We start from the raw sequence: 14,691 nt of genomic DNA on the forward strand, positions 1-14,691 counted from the left end.
AAAATCCTGGATACCATGTAGGGGGGTTGAGAAGGAGGGAAGGAGATATATACAACATTACCTTGTAGTTGTTCACCGGAGACCTCAAAGCCTCTCCGGTACTATGTAAGCCACATTGAGCATGCAAATACAGTAGGTGGGAAAATGTGGGATACAAATGTAACAAATAAATAAATAAATATGCTGGACACCATAGGGAAGTGTAGGGGTCTTTTCCTGCTGGCTCACCTTTGCTGGTTAGGCCTGAACCATCTTTTCCTGAACTAAATATGGATTCTGCAGTCTGAGGCCTGAATACATCTGAAACCAGCATTCTTCAAGGAAAAATACTTCTTGGCATAACTGTGCTAGTGACCTCATCATCCAAGGACATGTGTTTATATGCAATAACCATCTTCCTTATCTCTTCGGAGGCACGGAGGAGCAGTTTTCACAGAGACAGAGTCTCCAGTACAGCTGTGAACCATGGAGGGGAATTTGCTACCATCAAGTTTGTGACTGATCAGATATTCTTGCTGGAAGCTCTAAGGCTTCATTGTCATGAATGCAAATAATCTGCTGGACAGAGAGAGATACATCGTTGGTGTTTGGTCAATGTGTATCACCTGACCCAGAGGAATGTCAAGTGCTGGGAATAGAGAAGAGATGAAGATTGCCTGTTGGATAGTTCTCTCTCTGTGGAGCTAGAGTCTATTTTCTCTAAACACCTGTGAACTGTGATACCTTGTACTGAGAGCTCACAAGGTCAAGTTCAGCCACAGCCCTTTGGCAAGGTCAAGTTCAGACACAACTCTTTGGCTTCCCCAGAGACTGAGTAACCAGCTGCACAGAATAGAGAGTTTGGAGTAAACACTTGATCTATAGGGACTCAGGTGCACTCTGCTGGAGCCTGAAGGAGAATCCAATTCTTCACCTGAACTCTGGAACCTATAGTCCGCAAGGGTAGGAAGCAGGAATTCCCCTCTATGGCTCAGGTTTTAGTTAGGCTTGATATAGCCTGTAACTGATTGGTTTTCTCCAGACTGGTAGCCTGTTACTGTTGCTGTTGGTAATCTTTTCTCAGGATATTATAGTTGTATAATTACTCACATATATATATTTTCATATATCTGTTGGTGTAATAATCAGTATATTTTGGTCGTATACAAAGTTTTGTAACTTGCTTTGCATTTTTCCATATTGTTATTTTTATATCTATAATAATAATATATTTCCATTTTGGCATTATTCCTTTCATTGGTACAACCTGTCAGCAGATCCTAAGGGCCAATTAGGCACTCTCATATTCTTAGCAAACAAGTCCAGAATAATCGCTATTCAATGATTATCTGATAAAGAAGTACCTCTACAGGAGGAGGATTATGAGATGGTAGTGAAGGGCTGGGGTAAGGTGAGGGCACCCCCAAACTAAAAGGCATTCCACTGCCCCTGGGTTAAAGATCACACTCCAGTAAATGCTTCGATCAAGCAGAAGGCACAGATTCAAGTGCAAGTAAAAGTGCTGGTTTCCTAAGTTCGAGAGAAGGAAAAGCCCCAAAAGGACAGGGGAGGGTGAATTTTCCAAAAGGCAGGAGTGAAGGAAGGGTTTCTTGGGAGGGAGCTATAGCTCTCAGCTTACCAGCAAGGAAAGGGATTACCAAAAGAGGGTGCAGAGGCAGAGAAGTCCCGTCCAGGGGCATAGGTACGGGTGGGCCTGGATGGGCCCAGGCCCACCAGCTTTCAGATTCTATTTGCTTTCTTAGACGCCGCAGCACACCGAGCATAAGGTTTCAACGTATCATCAACGACGACACCTAGATCCCTTTCTTGGTCTGTGACTCCTAACATGGAACCTTGCATGACGTAGCTATAATTCGGATTCCTCTTTCCCACATGCGTCATTTTGCACTTGCTCACATTAAACGTCATCTGCCATTTAGACGTCCAGTCTCCCAGTCTCGTAAGGTCCTCTTGTAATTTTTCACAATCCTCCCGCGATTTAACGACTTTGAATAACTTTGTGTCATCAGCAAATTTAATTACCTCACTAGTTATTCCCATCTCTAGGTCATTTATAAATATGTTAAAAAGCAGCGGTCCCAGCACAGACCCCTGGGGAACCCCACTAACTACCCTTCTCCATTGAGAATACTGACCATTTAACCCTACTCTCTGTTTTCTATCTTTTAACCAGTTTTTAATCCACAATAGAACACTACCTCCTATGAATATCACCCAGTCCAAGAAATTTGCTACTCTTCAATTTGTAGAGCTGCCTCATTTAATCCTCCAGGTTTATAGAGAATTCATTCAGTTTCTCTGACTCATCAACTTCGAATACCATTTCTGGCACTGGTATCTCACCCAAATCTTCCTCAGTGAAGACCGAAGCAAAGAATTCATTTAATCTCTCCGCTACGGCTTTATCTTCACTGATCTCCCCTGTTACTCCTCGGTCATCTAGCGGTCCAACTGATTCGATTGCCAGCTTTCTGCTTTAAATATACCTAAAAAATTTTTTACTATGTGTTTTTGGCTCCATTGCAATCTTTTTTTTGAAGTCCCTCTTAGCCTTCCTTATCAACACTTTGCATTTGACTTGACATTCCTTATGCTGTTTCTTATTATTTTTAATCGGTTCTTTCTTCCATTTTCTGAAGGATTTTCTTTTAGCTCTAATAGCTTCCTTCACCTCACTTTTTAACCATGCCAGCTGTAGTTTGGTCTTCCATCCTCTTTTTTTAATATGCGGAATATATTTGGCCTGGGCTTCCAGGATGGTGTTTTTGAACAGCATCCACGCCTGATGTAAATTTTTGACCCTTGCAGCCGCTCCTCTAAGTTTTTTTTTCACCGTTCTTCTCATTTTATCATAGTCTCCTTTTTTAAAGTTAAACACTAACGTATTTGATTTCCTAAGTATACTTACTTCAAAGCTAATATCAAATCCAATCATATTATGATCAGTGTTATCAAGCGGCCCCAGCACCATTACCTCCCGCACCAGATTGCATGCCACTAAGGACTAGGTCTAGAATTTTTCCTTCTCTCGTCGGCTCCTGTACCAGCTGCTCCATAAAGTAGTCCTTGATTTAGTCGAGGAATTGTACCGCCCTAGCGTGCCCCAATGTTTATTTATTTGTTTGTTGCATTTGTATCCCACATTTTCCCACCTTTTTGCAGGCTCAATGTGGCTTACATATTACCGTTAACGGCGTTAGCCGATTCCGGTCTGAACAAATACATGGTATGAATGAATGCAAGGTGATATTGTAGCAATGTGGCTTACATATTACCGTTAACGGCGTTAGCCGATTCCGGTCTGAACAAATACATGGTATGAATGAATGCAAGGTGATATTGTAGCAGATTGTTATGGCTGTGAGTCCCTGTGCCCCACGCAGCACAGATGAGACAAGCTCGGACCTGAGCTCCGTAGGGCAGCCAAACAATTCCACGACTTCACCTGGAGTGACCTCTTCCTCCGGGGGTTGAGCCCCCAGGACCGGGGGCCGACAGGACTTCTGAACTGGGAGTAGTCAGACGAGAGGCAAGAGTCAGGGATGGCGGCAAAGAAGTAGTTAGGACTCAGGCAATGGTCAAGGCAGGCAGCAGACAAAGAAGTAGTCAGGATTCAGGCAATGGTCAGGGCAGGCAGCAAACAAAGAAATAGTCAGGATTCAGGCAATGGTCAGGGCAGGTAGCAAACAAAGAAGTAGTCAGGGTTCAGGCAATGGTTAAGGTAGGCAGCAAACAAAGAAGTAGTCAGGATTCAGGCAATGATCAAATCTGCAAAACACCAGGAAACTCCACGAACTCCACCAAGGTAGAAGCCAAAGCAAACTGATGACCATGTTCTGCTCTTAAACAGGCCTCTCATCAGGAGATCCCTTCCACAGCTGACAGGCGAGGAACCTCATTGGGCACTCCCGTAGGAATAAGCCTCTCAAGATGGCTGCCCCTCAGGAACCGATGTAGATGCTCTTCTCAAGATGGCTGCCCTTCAGGAACTGATACAAATGCACCTCTCAAGATGGCCACCCCTCAAATGAACCTTTCAAGATGGTCGCCGCCAGGAGCAGCCATGTAGGAGTGTAACACAAATAAGGTACATATATGGTAGGTACAATTGGGGGGAACTTAGAGAGGGAGGGGGGAGGAAGAGTCAGGTAATGTCTTTTACGTTCTTTGGTTGCATTGTGTCGCATGGTGTCCATATAATTTAATGTTGGGTCGGTGGGGTATGCTCTTTTGAATAGGTCTGTTTTTAGTGCTTTCTGGAAATTAAGGTGGTCTGGCATAGTTTTTACTATTTTTGGCAGTGCGTTCCATAGTTGTGCGCTTAAGTTGGAAAAGCTGGATGCATAGGTGGATTTACATTTACCCAGTCAATATCGGGGTAATTGAAATCACCTATTATTATTGTGCTGCCCAGTTTGTTTGCGTCCCTAATTTCCTTTAACATTTCTGCATTCATCTGTTCATCCTGGTCAGGCGGATGGTAGTACACTCCTACCACTATCCTTTTCCCTTTACACATGGAATTTCAATCCATAGTGATTCCAAGATGTGTTTTGTTTCCTGCAGAATTTTCAGTCTATTTGATTCAAGCCTCTCCTTAATATACAATGCTACCCCTCCACCAATTCGATCCACCCTATCACTACGATATAATTTGTACCCCGGTATGACAGTGTCCCACTGGTTATCCTCTTTCCACCAGGTCTCAGAGATGCCTATTATATCTAATTTTTCATTTTGTGCAATATATTCCAGCTCTCCCATCTTATTTTTTAGGTTTCTGGCATTTGCATATAGACATTTCAAACTATATTTGTTATTCCTATTTACATCATGCTCAATACTTGACAGTATTAATTTGAAATCTTTTGTCTGATTTTTATTTTTATTTAAGGACACCTGATCTACTACAGTCTCTTTTGCAACCTCACTATCAGGATACCCTATCTTCCCTATCTTTGAAAAATACCTTATCCCGAACCATGCGCTTTTGAGTGATTGTCGGCTTTCCCCCCGTTTCTAGTTTAAAAGCTGCTCTATCTCCTTTTTAAATGCCGATGCCAGCAGCCTGGTCCCACCCTGGTTAAGGTGTAGCCCATCCTTTCAGAATAGGCCCCCCCCCCTTCCCCAGAATGTTGCCTAGTTCCTAACAAATCTAAAACCCTCCTCCCTGCACCATCGTCTCATCCATGCATTGAGACTCCGTAACTGTGCCTGTCTCTTGGACCCTGTGCGTGGAACGGGTAGTACTTCAGAAAATTCTACCCTAGAGGTTCTGGATTTGAGCTTTCTACCTAAGAGACTAAATTTGGCTTCCAGAACTGCTCTCCCACATTTTCCTATGCCATTGGTACCCACATGTTCCAAGACAGCTGGCTCCTCCCCAGCACTATCTAAAATCCTATCTAGGTGATGCGTGAGGTCCGCCATCTTCACACCAGGCAGGCAAGTCACCAGGCGATCCTCATGTCCACCAGCCACCCAGCTATCTATATGCCTAATGATCGAATCACCAATTATAACAGCTGTCCTAACCCCAGTGGTGTGCTGGAGCCGGCTCGCTGTAGCTTGCAAGAGCCGCTTGTTAAATTTTGACAGCTCTTGCGAGACGGTTGTTCTTGGGGGTGAGCCGGCTCCATTATGGGAGGTAAGCATGGCAGGAGGGCGCCATCACAGGCCATGCTTACCTCCCCTCCCGCTCCCAAACATGTCCAACGATGTCCTTCGCCCCCACCCTCCTCTCCCCTCCCGCTCCCATCCGTCTTTTTGTATTACCTCTGTCGAAGCGCTGTGTTATTTAAAGCCCTGCTGCCCGTCTCCAGCCTTCCCTCCTTGCGTCTGATGAGTTTGTGCCCTTAGTCCTGCCTTCTGACATCATTCTGACGTCATTTCCTTTTTCCGAAGCGGGACTGAGGGAATGAACATCATCATGAAGCAAGCAGGGGAAGGCTGGAGACGGGCAGCAGGGCTTTAAATAACGTGGCACTTTGACGGAGGTAATACAAAAAGATGGATGGGAGCGGGAGGGGAGAGGAGGGTGGGGGCGAAGGACATCGTTGGACATGTTTGGGAGCGGGAGGGGAGGTAAGCATGGCCTGTGATGGCGCCCTCCTGCCATGCTTACCTCCCGTAATGGAGCCGGCTCGCCCCCAAGAACAACCGTCTCGCAAGAGCTGTCAAAATTTAACAAGCGGGAGGGGAGGGTGGGGGCGATGGAGAATCGCTGGACATGGATGGGAGCGGGAGGGCAGGGGAGGGAGGAGAATTGCTGGGCATGGATGGGTAGAGGGGGGCAGGGGAGAGAATTGCTGGGCATGGATGGGTAGAGGGGGGCAGGGGAGAGAATTGCAGGGCATGCATGGGTAGAGGGGGGCAGGGGAGAGAAGAGAATTGCTGGGTATGGATGGATAGAGAGGGGCAGGGGAGAGAGGAGAGTTTCAGGACATGGATGGAGGGGAGGGCAAAAGAAATTCTGAACATGGATGGAGGGGAGGGAAGGGAGAGAGAAGAAATGCTGGACATGGAGGGAAGATAGAGGAAGGAGATTAGATGAGGGAAAAGGAAGTGAGGAGAGAAACTGCACATGGATGGAGAAAGTAGGCAGAAGCTGGATCCACTGTACAGTCAAGTCTGCGGAGGACCAGAAATGAAGAAGAAAGAAGGAAAGAAAAGAAATAAATGGAAAGGAAGCCCTGGAAACGGAGTCAAGGGAACAGATAGAGAGCAGCAGAATCAGATACTTGGCCGGCATGATCAGAGAAACAAAGTCACCAGACAACAAAGGTAGAAAAAATTAATTTTATTTTCATTATAGTGTTTGGAATATGTCCACTTTGAGAATCAGGTGCTGAACGTTAAAAGTTTATATTTATTTACTTATTTATGGCATTTTATCCCATATTAAACATGAATTAGATTGGAACCTGGGATCATTTAATTTTTTTTCCTGGAGAGAGTAATGCATTGCCAACACCCCCCCTCCCCCAGCTATAGCCAGCTCTGCAATTTTGGGGGGCACAGAGGTGGGGGGGGGGGCGCAGTGGTGGATGGGGGGGTGCAGAGGTGGATGGGGGGCAATGAGGTGGATGGGGGGGGGCGCCGAGGTGGACCGGGGAGAGAGCCTGTTGTTAACTCCTCCAAGGTAACACAAGGGCTACCAGACTGGAGGTGGGACTTCTCTACAACATCCCTGTAGGTCTCCTCTATCTACCTCTCTGTCTCCCTCAGCTCCACCAAGTCTGCTACTCTAGCCTCAAGAGAATGGACACATTCTCTGAGAGCCAGGAGCTCTTTGCATTGGGCACACACATATGGCATCTTACCAACTGGGAGATAATCATACATGTGACACAATGCAAAAGACTGGATAGCACCTCTCTCGCTGCTGGCCTGCTGACTCCATCTTAGTATTTTTGAGTTTTTCAATAATTTAAAACTTGCTACAGTATTAAGGATATTAGCCTAATATAAAAATGTCTTTTCATTTATATAGTATGTTGTATGATTTATTTAGTGTTTCCTTCTTAGATGGTTGTCCTAGGGGTGGGTGGGAAGACTAACCTAGATCCTGCAGTGTGTGCTAGAGTCTATCTGTTAATGTTGTGGTACAAAGTTCAAGTTTTAAAACTAAGGGGAAAAGACTATGGAGATTAGTTGATAAAATTTGCTTTTTTCTATTTTTATTATGCCTATCACTAACCTACAATTCCTCCTTTAAACCCCAGTCTGTAAGTTCCCAAAGCACAAAGCAAAATAGTGGTCACTTACCAGAGAAATGTCCTCTTCTCTCAGAACTTCTCAGAAAGAAAGTTCAGTGGGACCTTTCCTCTTTATATAGTTTTAAATCTAAGGGGCCTTTTTTAAACAGGCTCTTTGAAGCTAACTCAGCAACCTATGCAAATATTCTACTTTACCACCCCTTAGTTAACACCTAATTGAGATCACTGGATGGGATACCTCTCCAGCAACAAAGAACTGGAAATAACTGCCTTTGAGAACAAGAGTTTTGGGCTGTTTCTACCTCTAGAACAGGTTTCAGTTTAAAACTATGAGGAAAATGCCTGTTTGTAGAGAAAATTTCAGTTTAAAACAGCTCATAGGAAGGGAGGTTGGGAAGAAAAATTTAGCGGGTGCCATGGCACTGTGGCTCTCCCTGTTCCGATGCCTATGCTTCAACCATGTTCCTCCTTTGGTCACTGGGGAAACTGAAGGATATGCAGGCTGAATTGATTGGGGAACTGGCATAACAGTTATTGAATTTGAGTTTCTCCTGCCCTTTTCTTAAGGCAAGTTGTGGTAGTTCTTTCTTTCCCTCTCTCCCAGTAAATACAGAGACTAATATATGTCTGCTTTTTAGTGAGAAAGCTAGACAGGGACTTCTGTCTCCAGGTCTTATCCTTATTCCCAGTTTTACTTTCTGTTCCAAGACTTGGTTTAAAAGGGGTCCCCCACCCTTTTTTCTTCTCTCCCTCCTGTCTAACAGTCACAATACAGAGAAAAAGAAGAGATATTGACCCAGAGGTTGGCCACACTTCCCATTCACATTAAGAATAATTCAGGATTTAAACAGTTCTCTGGATGCTTATCTTCTTTGCATAAGATCTCTAAAGAAAATATAGGTATATAGCAGAATACTGTGATCAGTGCCTTCAAATAAAACTGCCTAGAAGTTTAAGAAGCAGCTGAGAACCAGGAAAGCAAGGTTCAAATCTTGAGGCTGCTCCTGGTGACCTTGGGAAGTCATTTAACTTCCACTGCCTCTGATATAACTCTGAGGACTAGAAAATATCTGAATTTCACAAACATTTAAGAGGAGTAACCATGTTAATCTAGTCTATCAAAATTGACAGACACAGGTGACACCTTCTAAACTAACCAATTTATTGAGACACGATCTTTCAAGAACCTGAATGTAACTTGCCTCAAACACTGAGAAAGGCATGAGCTAAATCCAAATCCCTTTCAGAAATACCTAGAATGAGCGTCTAGTCCTTCCTTAACTTTCTGATAGTATGAATGTTTTGCAGGACATGTTTTCACTAAAGGTTATTGCATATTCCTCAATCCATATATATTAAGGGGCAGAGTTATCAACGCTGGCTACCGTTAGGATGAGTTATTTTATTATTAACTGAGGTTAACGGTAACATAACATGTTTTAACTGTAGCCAACATTGGTAAGTTCTCTGCTACATCCAGGGCTTTTTTTGAGGGGGTACTTGGGGGTACTGAGTACCGGCACCTTTTCCATTGTCTGCTAAATTTGACCCATGGACCCCAAGTTTTAATGAAAGACCTCAGGCTCTACACACCAATTCTGCCTTGTCATAGATTATGTGACTGGTTGCAGGGGGCCTGGCTATTGTAGGGTGGGTCCCTCTGTGATCACCCCACCCCTGAAGGGTGGCTTAGCATTTCAGTACCGGCACCTTTTTTGCTAGAAAAAATGCACTGGCTACATCTCTCTCATGAGTGGAGGAGTGGCCTAGTGGTTAGGGTGGTAGACTTTGGTCCTGAGGAACTGAGTTTAATTCCCACTTCAGGCACAGGCAGGCAGCTCCTTGTGACTCTGGGCAAGTCACTAAACCCTCCAATGCCCCATGTAAGCCCCATTGAGCCTGCCATGAGTGGGAAAGCATGGGGTACAAATGTAGTAAAAATAAATAAATGTAATATTTAATCATTGTACATGCTATAAAATTACCCCTTGGTGTATATAGCACATGGAATGTGCCATACATTGATAGTCCAGTGGATCAAATTCAAACACAGTTTTATTGGTAGGATGCATAAAGTCAAGGTTCTCATTTATTGTTAGCTTTAAATTTATAAATAAATTTTTTACTTTTCAGGAAGTAGAAAAGAGAGATACAGGGTTACAGGAAACAAGGCATGGGGACAAGGAGGAAGAATAGGATAAACGAGAAAGAATAGAGGGGCAAAAAAAGAAAGATGGGGTGAAAAGAGAAGATATAGAGCTATAGTAGACATGTAGAGAAAGGATGAAGAGTTGAGTGTAACTGAAGTTCAGTAGTGTGTATATATAACATGGTTTCTCCTTTTCCTCAGGACTCTCTCTGACTTGTGATCATTGCATGAACATTGAGGGTGATTCATGCTCGGGTATTTCCGCTGAGTGCAACGAGGGAGAAACGTGTGTTACAAAAATAGAAAGTGTCACACATGGTGAGTCCTATCCTTTCCAAGAGAGGTTGGTGGGGTCAGAGGCTGTTCCATTACTGATTGGGCTCTAGGTTTCTGCCTAGAAAAAAATTGTGCAAAATGTACATTTTATACTCTGGATTAAAGATCCCCAAAGATGAAATGCTGACCTCTATCAATCTGAGTTTCTGCAAGTGTAACTCTTACAAGTATTTTCTTGTTCCTGTAGGAGATAAGAAAGGTCACCTGGCGTGTTTCAAGGGGTGTGGTAAATATGACCCCAAGATCTGTAAAAAGACTATGTATTCCCATAGTGATGGGCTCAACTTTGTTTTATACACTGAGTGTTGCAATGAAGACAACTGTAACTGTGGAACAGTCAAAGGTAGGAGCTCTGTCTCTGTCTATCACACTATGTAGGATACTCCAGATCAGAGGATATTATGATTCTTGCTGGGTATCTTGTTTACAGTCCTCTGCCAGAGGAAAACCGGTGAAGCCTGGGTACAGTTTATCACTCTATATTTGGGCTTCTGCTTTAGAATGTAACTGGTAGACAGCAAGAAAATACACTAGTTCAAAATAATAACAACAACAACAACAATAATAATAATAATAATACTTTTGGCTCTCATTGGATAAAGTGTCAACCCAGTACCCTCTCAACCCACATCCCTACTGCCACGGTTGTGGCCTTGCCCCTGCGTTCTTCTGACTCTCCTTTTTTCAGTGATCTGGCTCTATGGCTTCTCTGGACTGCCTTGTCCCTGCATTGATGCATCTGCTGCCTAGTGTGCCTGCAATCCAAGCCTCACTGTAGCTTATTCAAGCCTCATTCCAAGTTGTGACATCATCAGCAAGTCCTTTATTAAGCACCTGGGAACTCTCATGCTTTGCCTTTGCAAGAGGTCTCTTAATCTTGTCATTGTGTTCCCTGTTTAGATCATATCCTTGCTTGGCTTTGTTGCTGCATGCTTTGTTTCCAGCCTGGCTTTGTTCCTGTGAGTCTTGCTCCTGAAGGTCTGTTCTGTGTTTCTTTGAGTCTTGTACATCAATGATTTGTTTCTGTGAGTTTTGCTTTTGAACCTTGTTCCTGAAAGCCTGGCTCTACAGCTACACCCTGCTCTTGGTGTCTGTATCAGTTTGACTCTACCCTCAGCTCCTGCTTTCAGTCTAGCCTGCTTTTGACTCTTACTACAGTTAAGCTCTGTGTTTAAGCCATGTTCCGTTCCTTTTCCCTGCTAAGCTAAGTCCGTTCCAGAATCCTGTTCCAGCCAAGCCATCTGTTCCAGAATCCTGTTCCAGCCAAGCCAAGTCTATTCCAGAATCCTGTTCCTGCCTTACTTATTGTCTTCTGTTATTCTTGTTGCCTAACTCCTGCCCTGTTTTGCCTGTCTGGTTGTGCCTTGCTTTGTCTTGTCTCATTCAGTCTAGTCCTGTCTGGATCCAGTTCTTGCCTTGTCCTTTTCTGGACCCAGTTTTAATCTAGTTCCGTGTCCTGCCTTGCCTTATATTGCCTGAGTCCCAGTCCCAGTTTTAATCTAGTTCCATGCCTTGCCTTGTCCTGTCTGGGTTCCAGTTCTTGCCCCTTTGCCTTGTTTTTCTTGCCTCGTCTGGATCTGGTCCTTGTTTAGTCCATTGTGTTAGTTACCTCTGTCCTGCCTTGTTGAGTCTGTTAGTTTATCCTAGTCCAGGCTGTTCTGACTCCTGCCTGTGCCAGCTCAGGTGATTTGTCTGCCAAAGCTCCGGCTTTGGTCCAAGGGCTCACCATTCCTGACAATTGTGACACCCAGTATTCTATAACACTGCATGCAAATTTAAGAAACACCCCTTACCCGCCCATGCATCTCCCATGGTCACACCCCTTTTGGGGTTGCACACTATGGGATTTAGGAGCACATTGTTATAGCATGTAGCAACATGTGAGCCCACATCCAAATTGGTACCAATTAGCACTGAATTATTGACACTAAATGGCTCATTAGCCAATTTAGTTGGGCGCACATCAAGATCGGTATCCACATTTTGGGTGCCATATAGAATCCAGGGGTATAAAGATAGTTTTATAACAGTGTGTCTAGGTTAGAAAGAGGATGCCTAGTTTGTTGTTATGTTATAAAGACACAAAAGTGCCTATATGACTTTAAAAAATATTTGTGAAAATCCAGCAACAATAACGTCTACATTCAAAGTGGAAACATGCCTGCTCAAGAGAGGTATAAATATTAGCACATGCTTTCTGTGCATATATGCATATTTTATAAAATGCATGCATAAATTGAAATCCCAATCATAAACTCCACCCCTGGACACTCCTCTTCTACAAGTATGCATGGACTTGCATTACATGTAGTTTTAGGCATGACCTACCTTATATACTTGCCTATTGGTCACCACAGGTATATTTGCAAGGTGGGCATACAAAGGGGCATGACCTGGGCAGGGTGCACACATTCTTAGCGCCAGCAGCAGATGAATCTAGGAACTGGTGGGTTATATCTGTCTACCAGAAGGAGGAGATAGAGATAGTCAAACTGACGGCAGTGATACCAGATGGTCCGCCCCGCCATCAGTTAGTATATCTCTATCTCCAGCAGGTGGTGGACGGCTTCTCATGAGCTCCTGGATTTGAAATTGCTAGAGATTCTCCTGGGTGATGTGGCCAGTTGACAGGAGATAGTTGGCCGAGGGTGCCTTCTTTGGGGGCATAACTGATTTTCTGGGTTCCTGCCTCACCCCGATATCCCCCTTTTCCCAGTGCTTGGCTTGGCTGTCTGTTGCTGAGGATTCTTTCCTCACAACTGAAAAAAAAAAGCAAACACTAGAGCACAGAGTTCTGTGCACAGCGCGTGAATATCAGCCTTGGATCAGGATGGACTGGTCTTGCTGGGAAGCCCCACTGTATTGGTGCACCGTGGTACTCTTCTTTTGGTGAGTGCCGGTCCTTTCTTCCTCCTCCTGGGCGGCGGGGAAATGGCAGCGGAGACAGCTACACGCTGTACTTGATATGGCAAACAACGTTTCGCTGAGGTTTCTGCAGCGCAGGGTGTGCTGAAACCGGCGGGGGGGGGGGGGGGGGGGAGACAGTACCTTCTTGGCAGTGGAAGCTGTGGTTTCCCGCGCAGAAGCACATGGCATGCACGCCATTTTATCAACTTCCTCTGATGCGGTTTCAGGTCCTGTCCCGCTTTCTGTGGATGTCGGGCAGATGACCATTTCCCTTATGGATCCCAAAAGGGGTATTCAGGAGGCATTCGGGGCCTGTGCTGGGGGGTGGGGGCTGCAGGAGCTGGAGACTCAAGAGTTGTTCTCTCCAGAGTTTTTGTTGCTTATGCACCATGCTTATATTTTAAAACGTGCCCTGCCTCAGCCTCTCCCAGCTCCGGTTCCATTGGCCCCAGAGCGCCCCGTTGGAGACCTGAGTCAGCTGTCTTTATCCCCAGGGAATATCTAGCCCTTAAACAGAGGCGGATGGCCTCCTCCTCAGAAGTGTGGTCCTTGGTACCTGTGACCTCTGCCCCCTCCTTGGTGGCCACTTCCGATGATTCGTTGTGTCACAAGGGGTTGGAGGAACTTGAGGAGGGGGAGCTCCTCCAGAAGGAACCAGATGACCCTTCGGCGGTGCATCTCTTTCGTAGAAAGGAACTTCTGTCTCTGATTTCTGGTGCATTGAGGCTTTAAATATGTCTGACCCTGAAGCATCAATGTCTGCTGCAGTCAATCCTAAGATGATGAGCACCCGAAGACCATCTAGAGCATTTGCAGTGCATGAGGCCATTCAAGAACTAATCTCCACACAGTGGTCAGACCAAGATGGGGGCTTCAAGGTGGCGAAAGCCATGGCTTGGCCATATCCAGTGGGCACAGACCAGGTGGAGCAGTTTTTGCTCCCTAAGGTGGATTCCTGGTGACTGAGTTCACCAAAAAGACTACTGTCCCTGTGGAAGGTGAAGTAGCTTTGAAGGATATGCAGGATAGACGTTTGGATGCTTCGTTAAAGTGATCCTTTGAGGTCTCTGCCCTGTCGCTGCAGGCATCAATTTGCAGCTGTTACACAGTTACAGCCTCGCTCAGCTGGCTTCACCAGATGCTGAAGCTGGACCAGAATGGGTCTATATCAGAGGCATCCATGTTGCCTCGGATGGAGGTAGGGCTTGCCTATTTGGCAGATGCCATGTATGATTTGGTATGGACTTCTGCCAAACAGATGGCTTTGGCAGTTACTTTGCGGCATTCTTTGTGGTGCCATCATTGGTCGGTGGACATCGCTTCAAAACAGTGGCTGACCAGATTACCCTTCCGGGGTAAATTGCTGTTTGGAGAAGATTTGGAGAAGATTGTGAAGGATTTGAGGGATTCCAAATCCCAATGTTGCCTGGAGGAAAAACCCAAGTCCACTTCTCGAGCAGAGTCTTCAAGACCTCAACTTTGGGAGATGTGCAAGTACAGCCCAGGCTGGCCTTCAGCAGGCTTTCTACACCCCAGATTCCAGGAGCACTCTTCCTTTCAAGATTATAAGAGAGTTTCCAG

The 14,691-nt window shown here is 45.1% G+C and overlaps 1 protein-coding gene across 1 annotated transcript in view; it reads left to right on the forward strand.

The window, feature by feature from the left end:
* LOC115476552 (phospholipase A2 inhibitor and Ly6/PLAUR domain-containing protein-like) overlaps nt 1-14,691 on the forward strand; it is a 77,617-nt gene that overhangs the window by 21,891 nt on the left and 41,035 nt on the right. Inside the window, exons 2-3 of the mRNA XM_030212978.1 lie at nt 10,069-10,185; nt 10,391-10,546. Coding sequence (XP_030068838.1) covers nt 10,069-10,185; nt 10,391-10,546 — 273 coding nt within the window. The remainder of the gene's footprint in view (nt 1-10,068; nt 10,186-10,390; nt 10,547-14,691) is intronic.

This window comes from Microcaecilia unicolor, chromosome 8, assembly GCF_901765095.1.
Source record: "Microcaecilia unicolor chromosome 8, aMicUni1.1, whole genome shotgun sequence".
In the NCBI taxonomy this organism is placed as follows: Eukaryota; Metazoa; Chordata; class Amphibia; order Gymnophiona; family Siphonopidae; genus Microcaecilia; species Microcaecilia unicolor.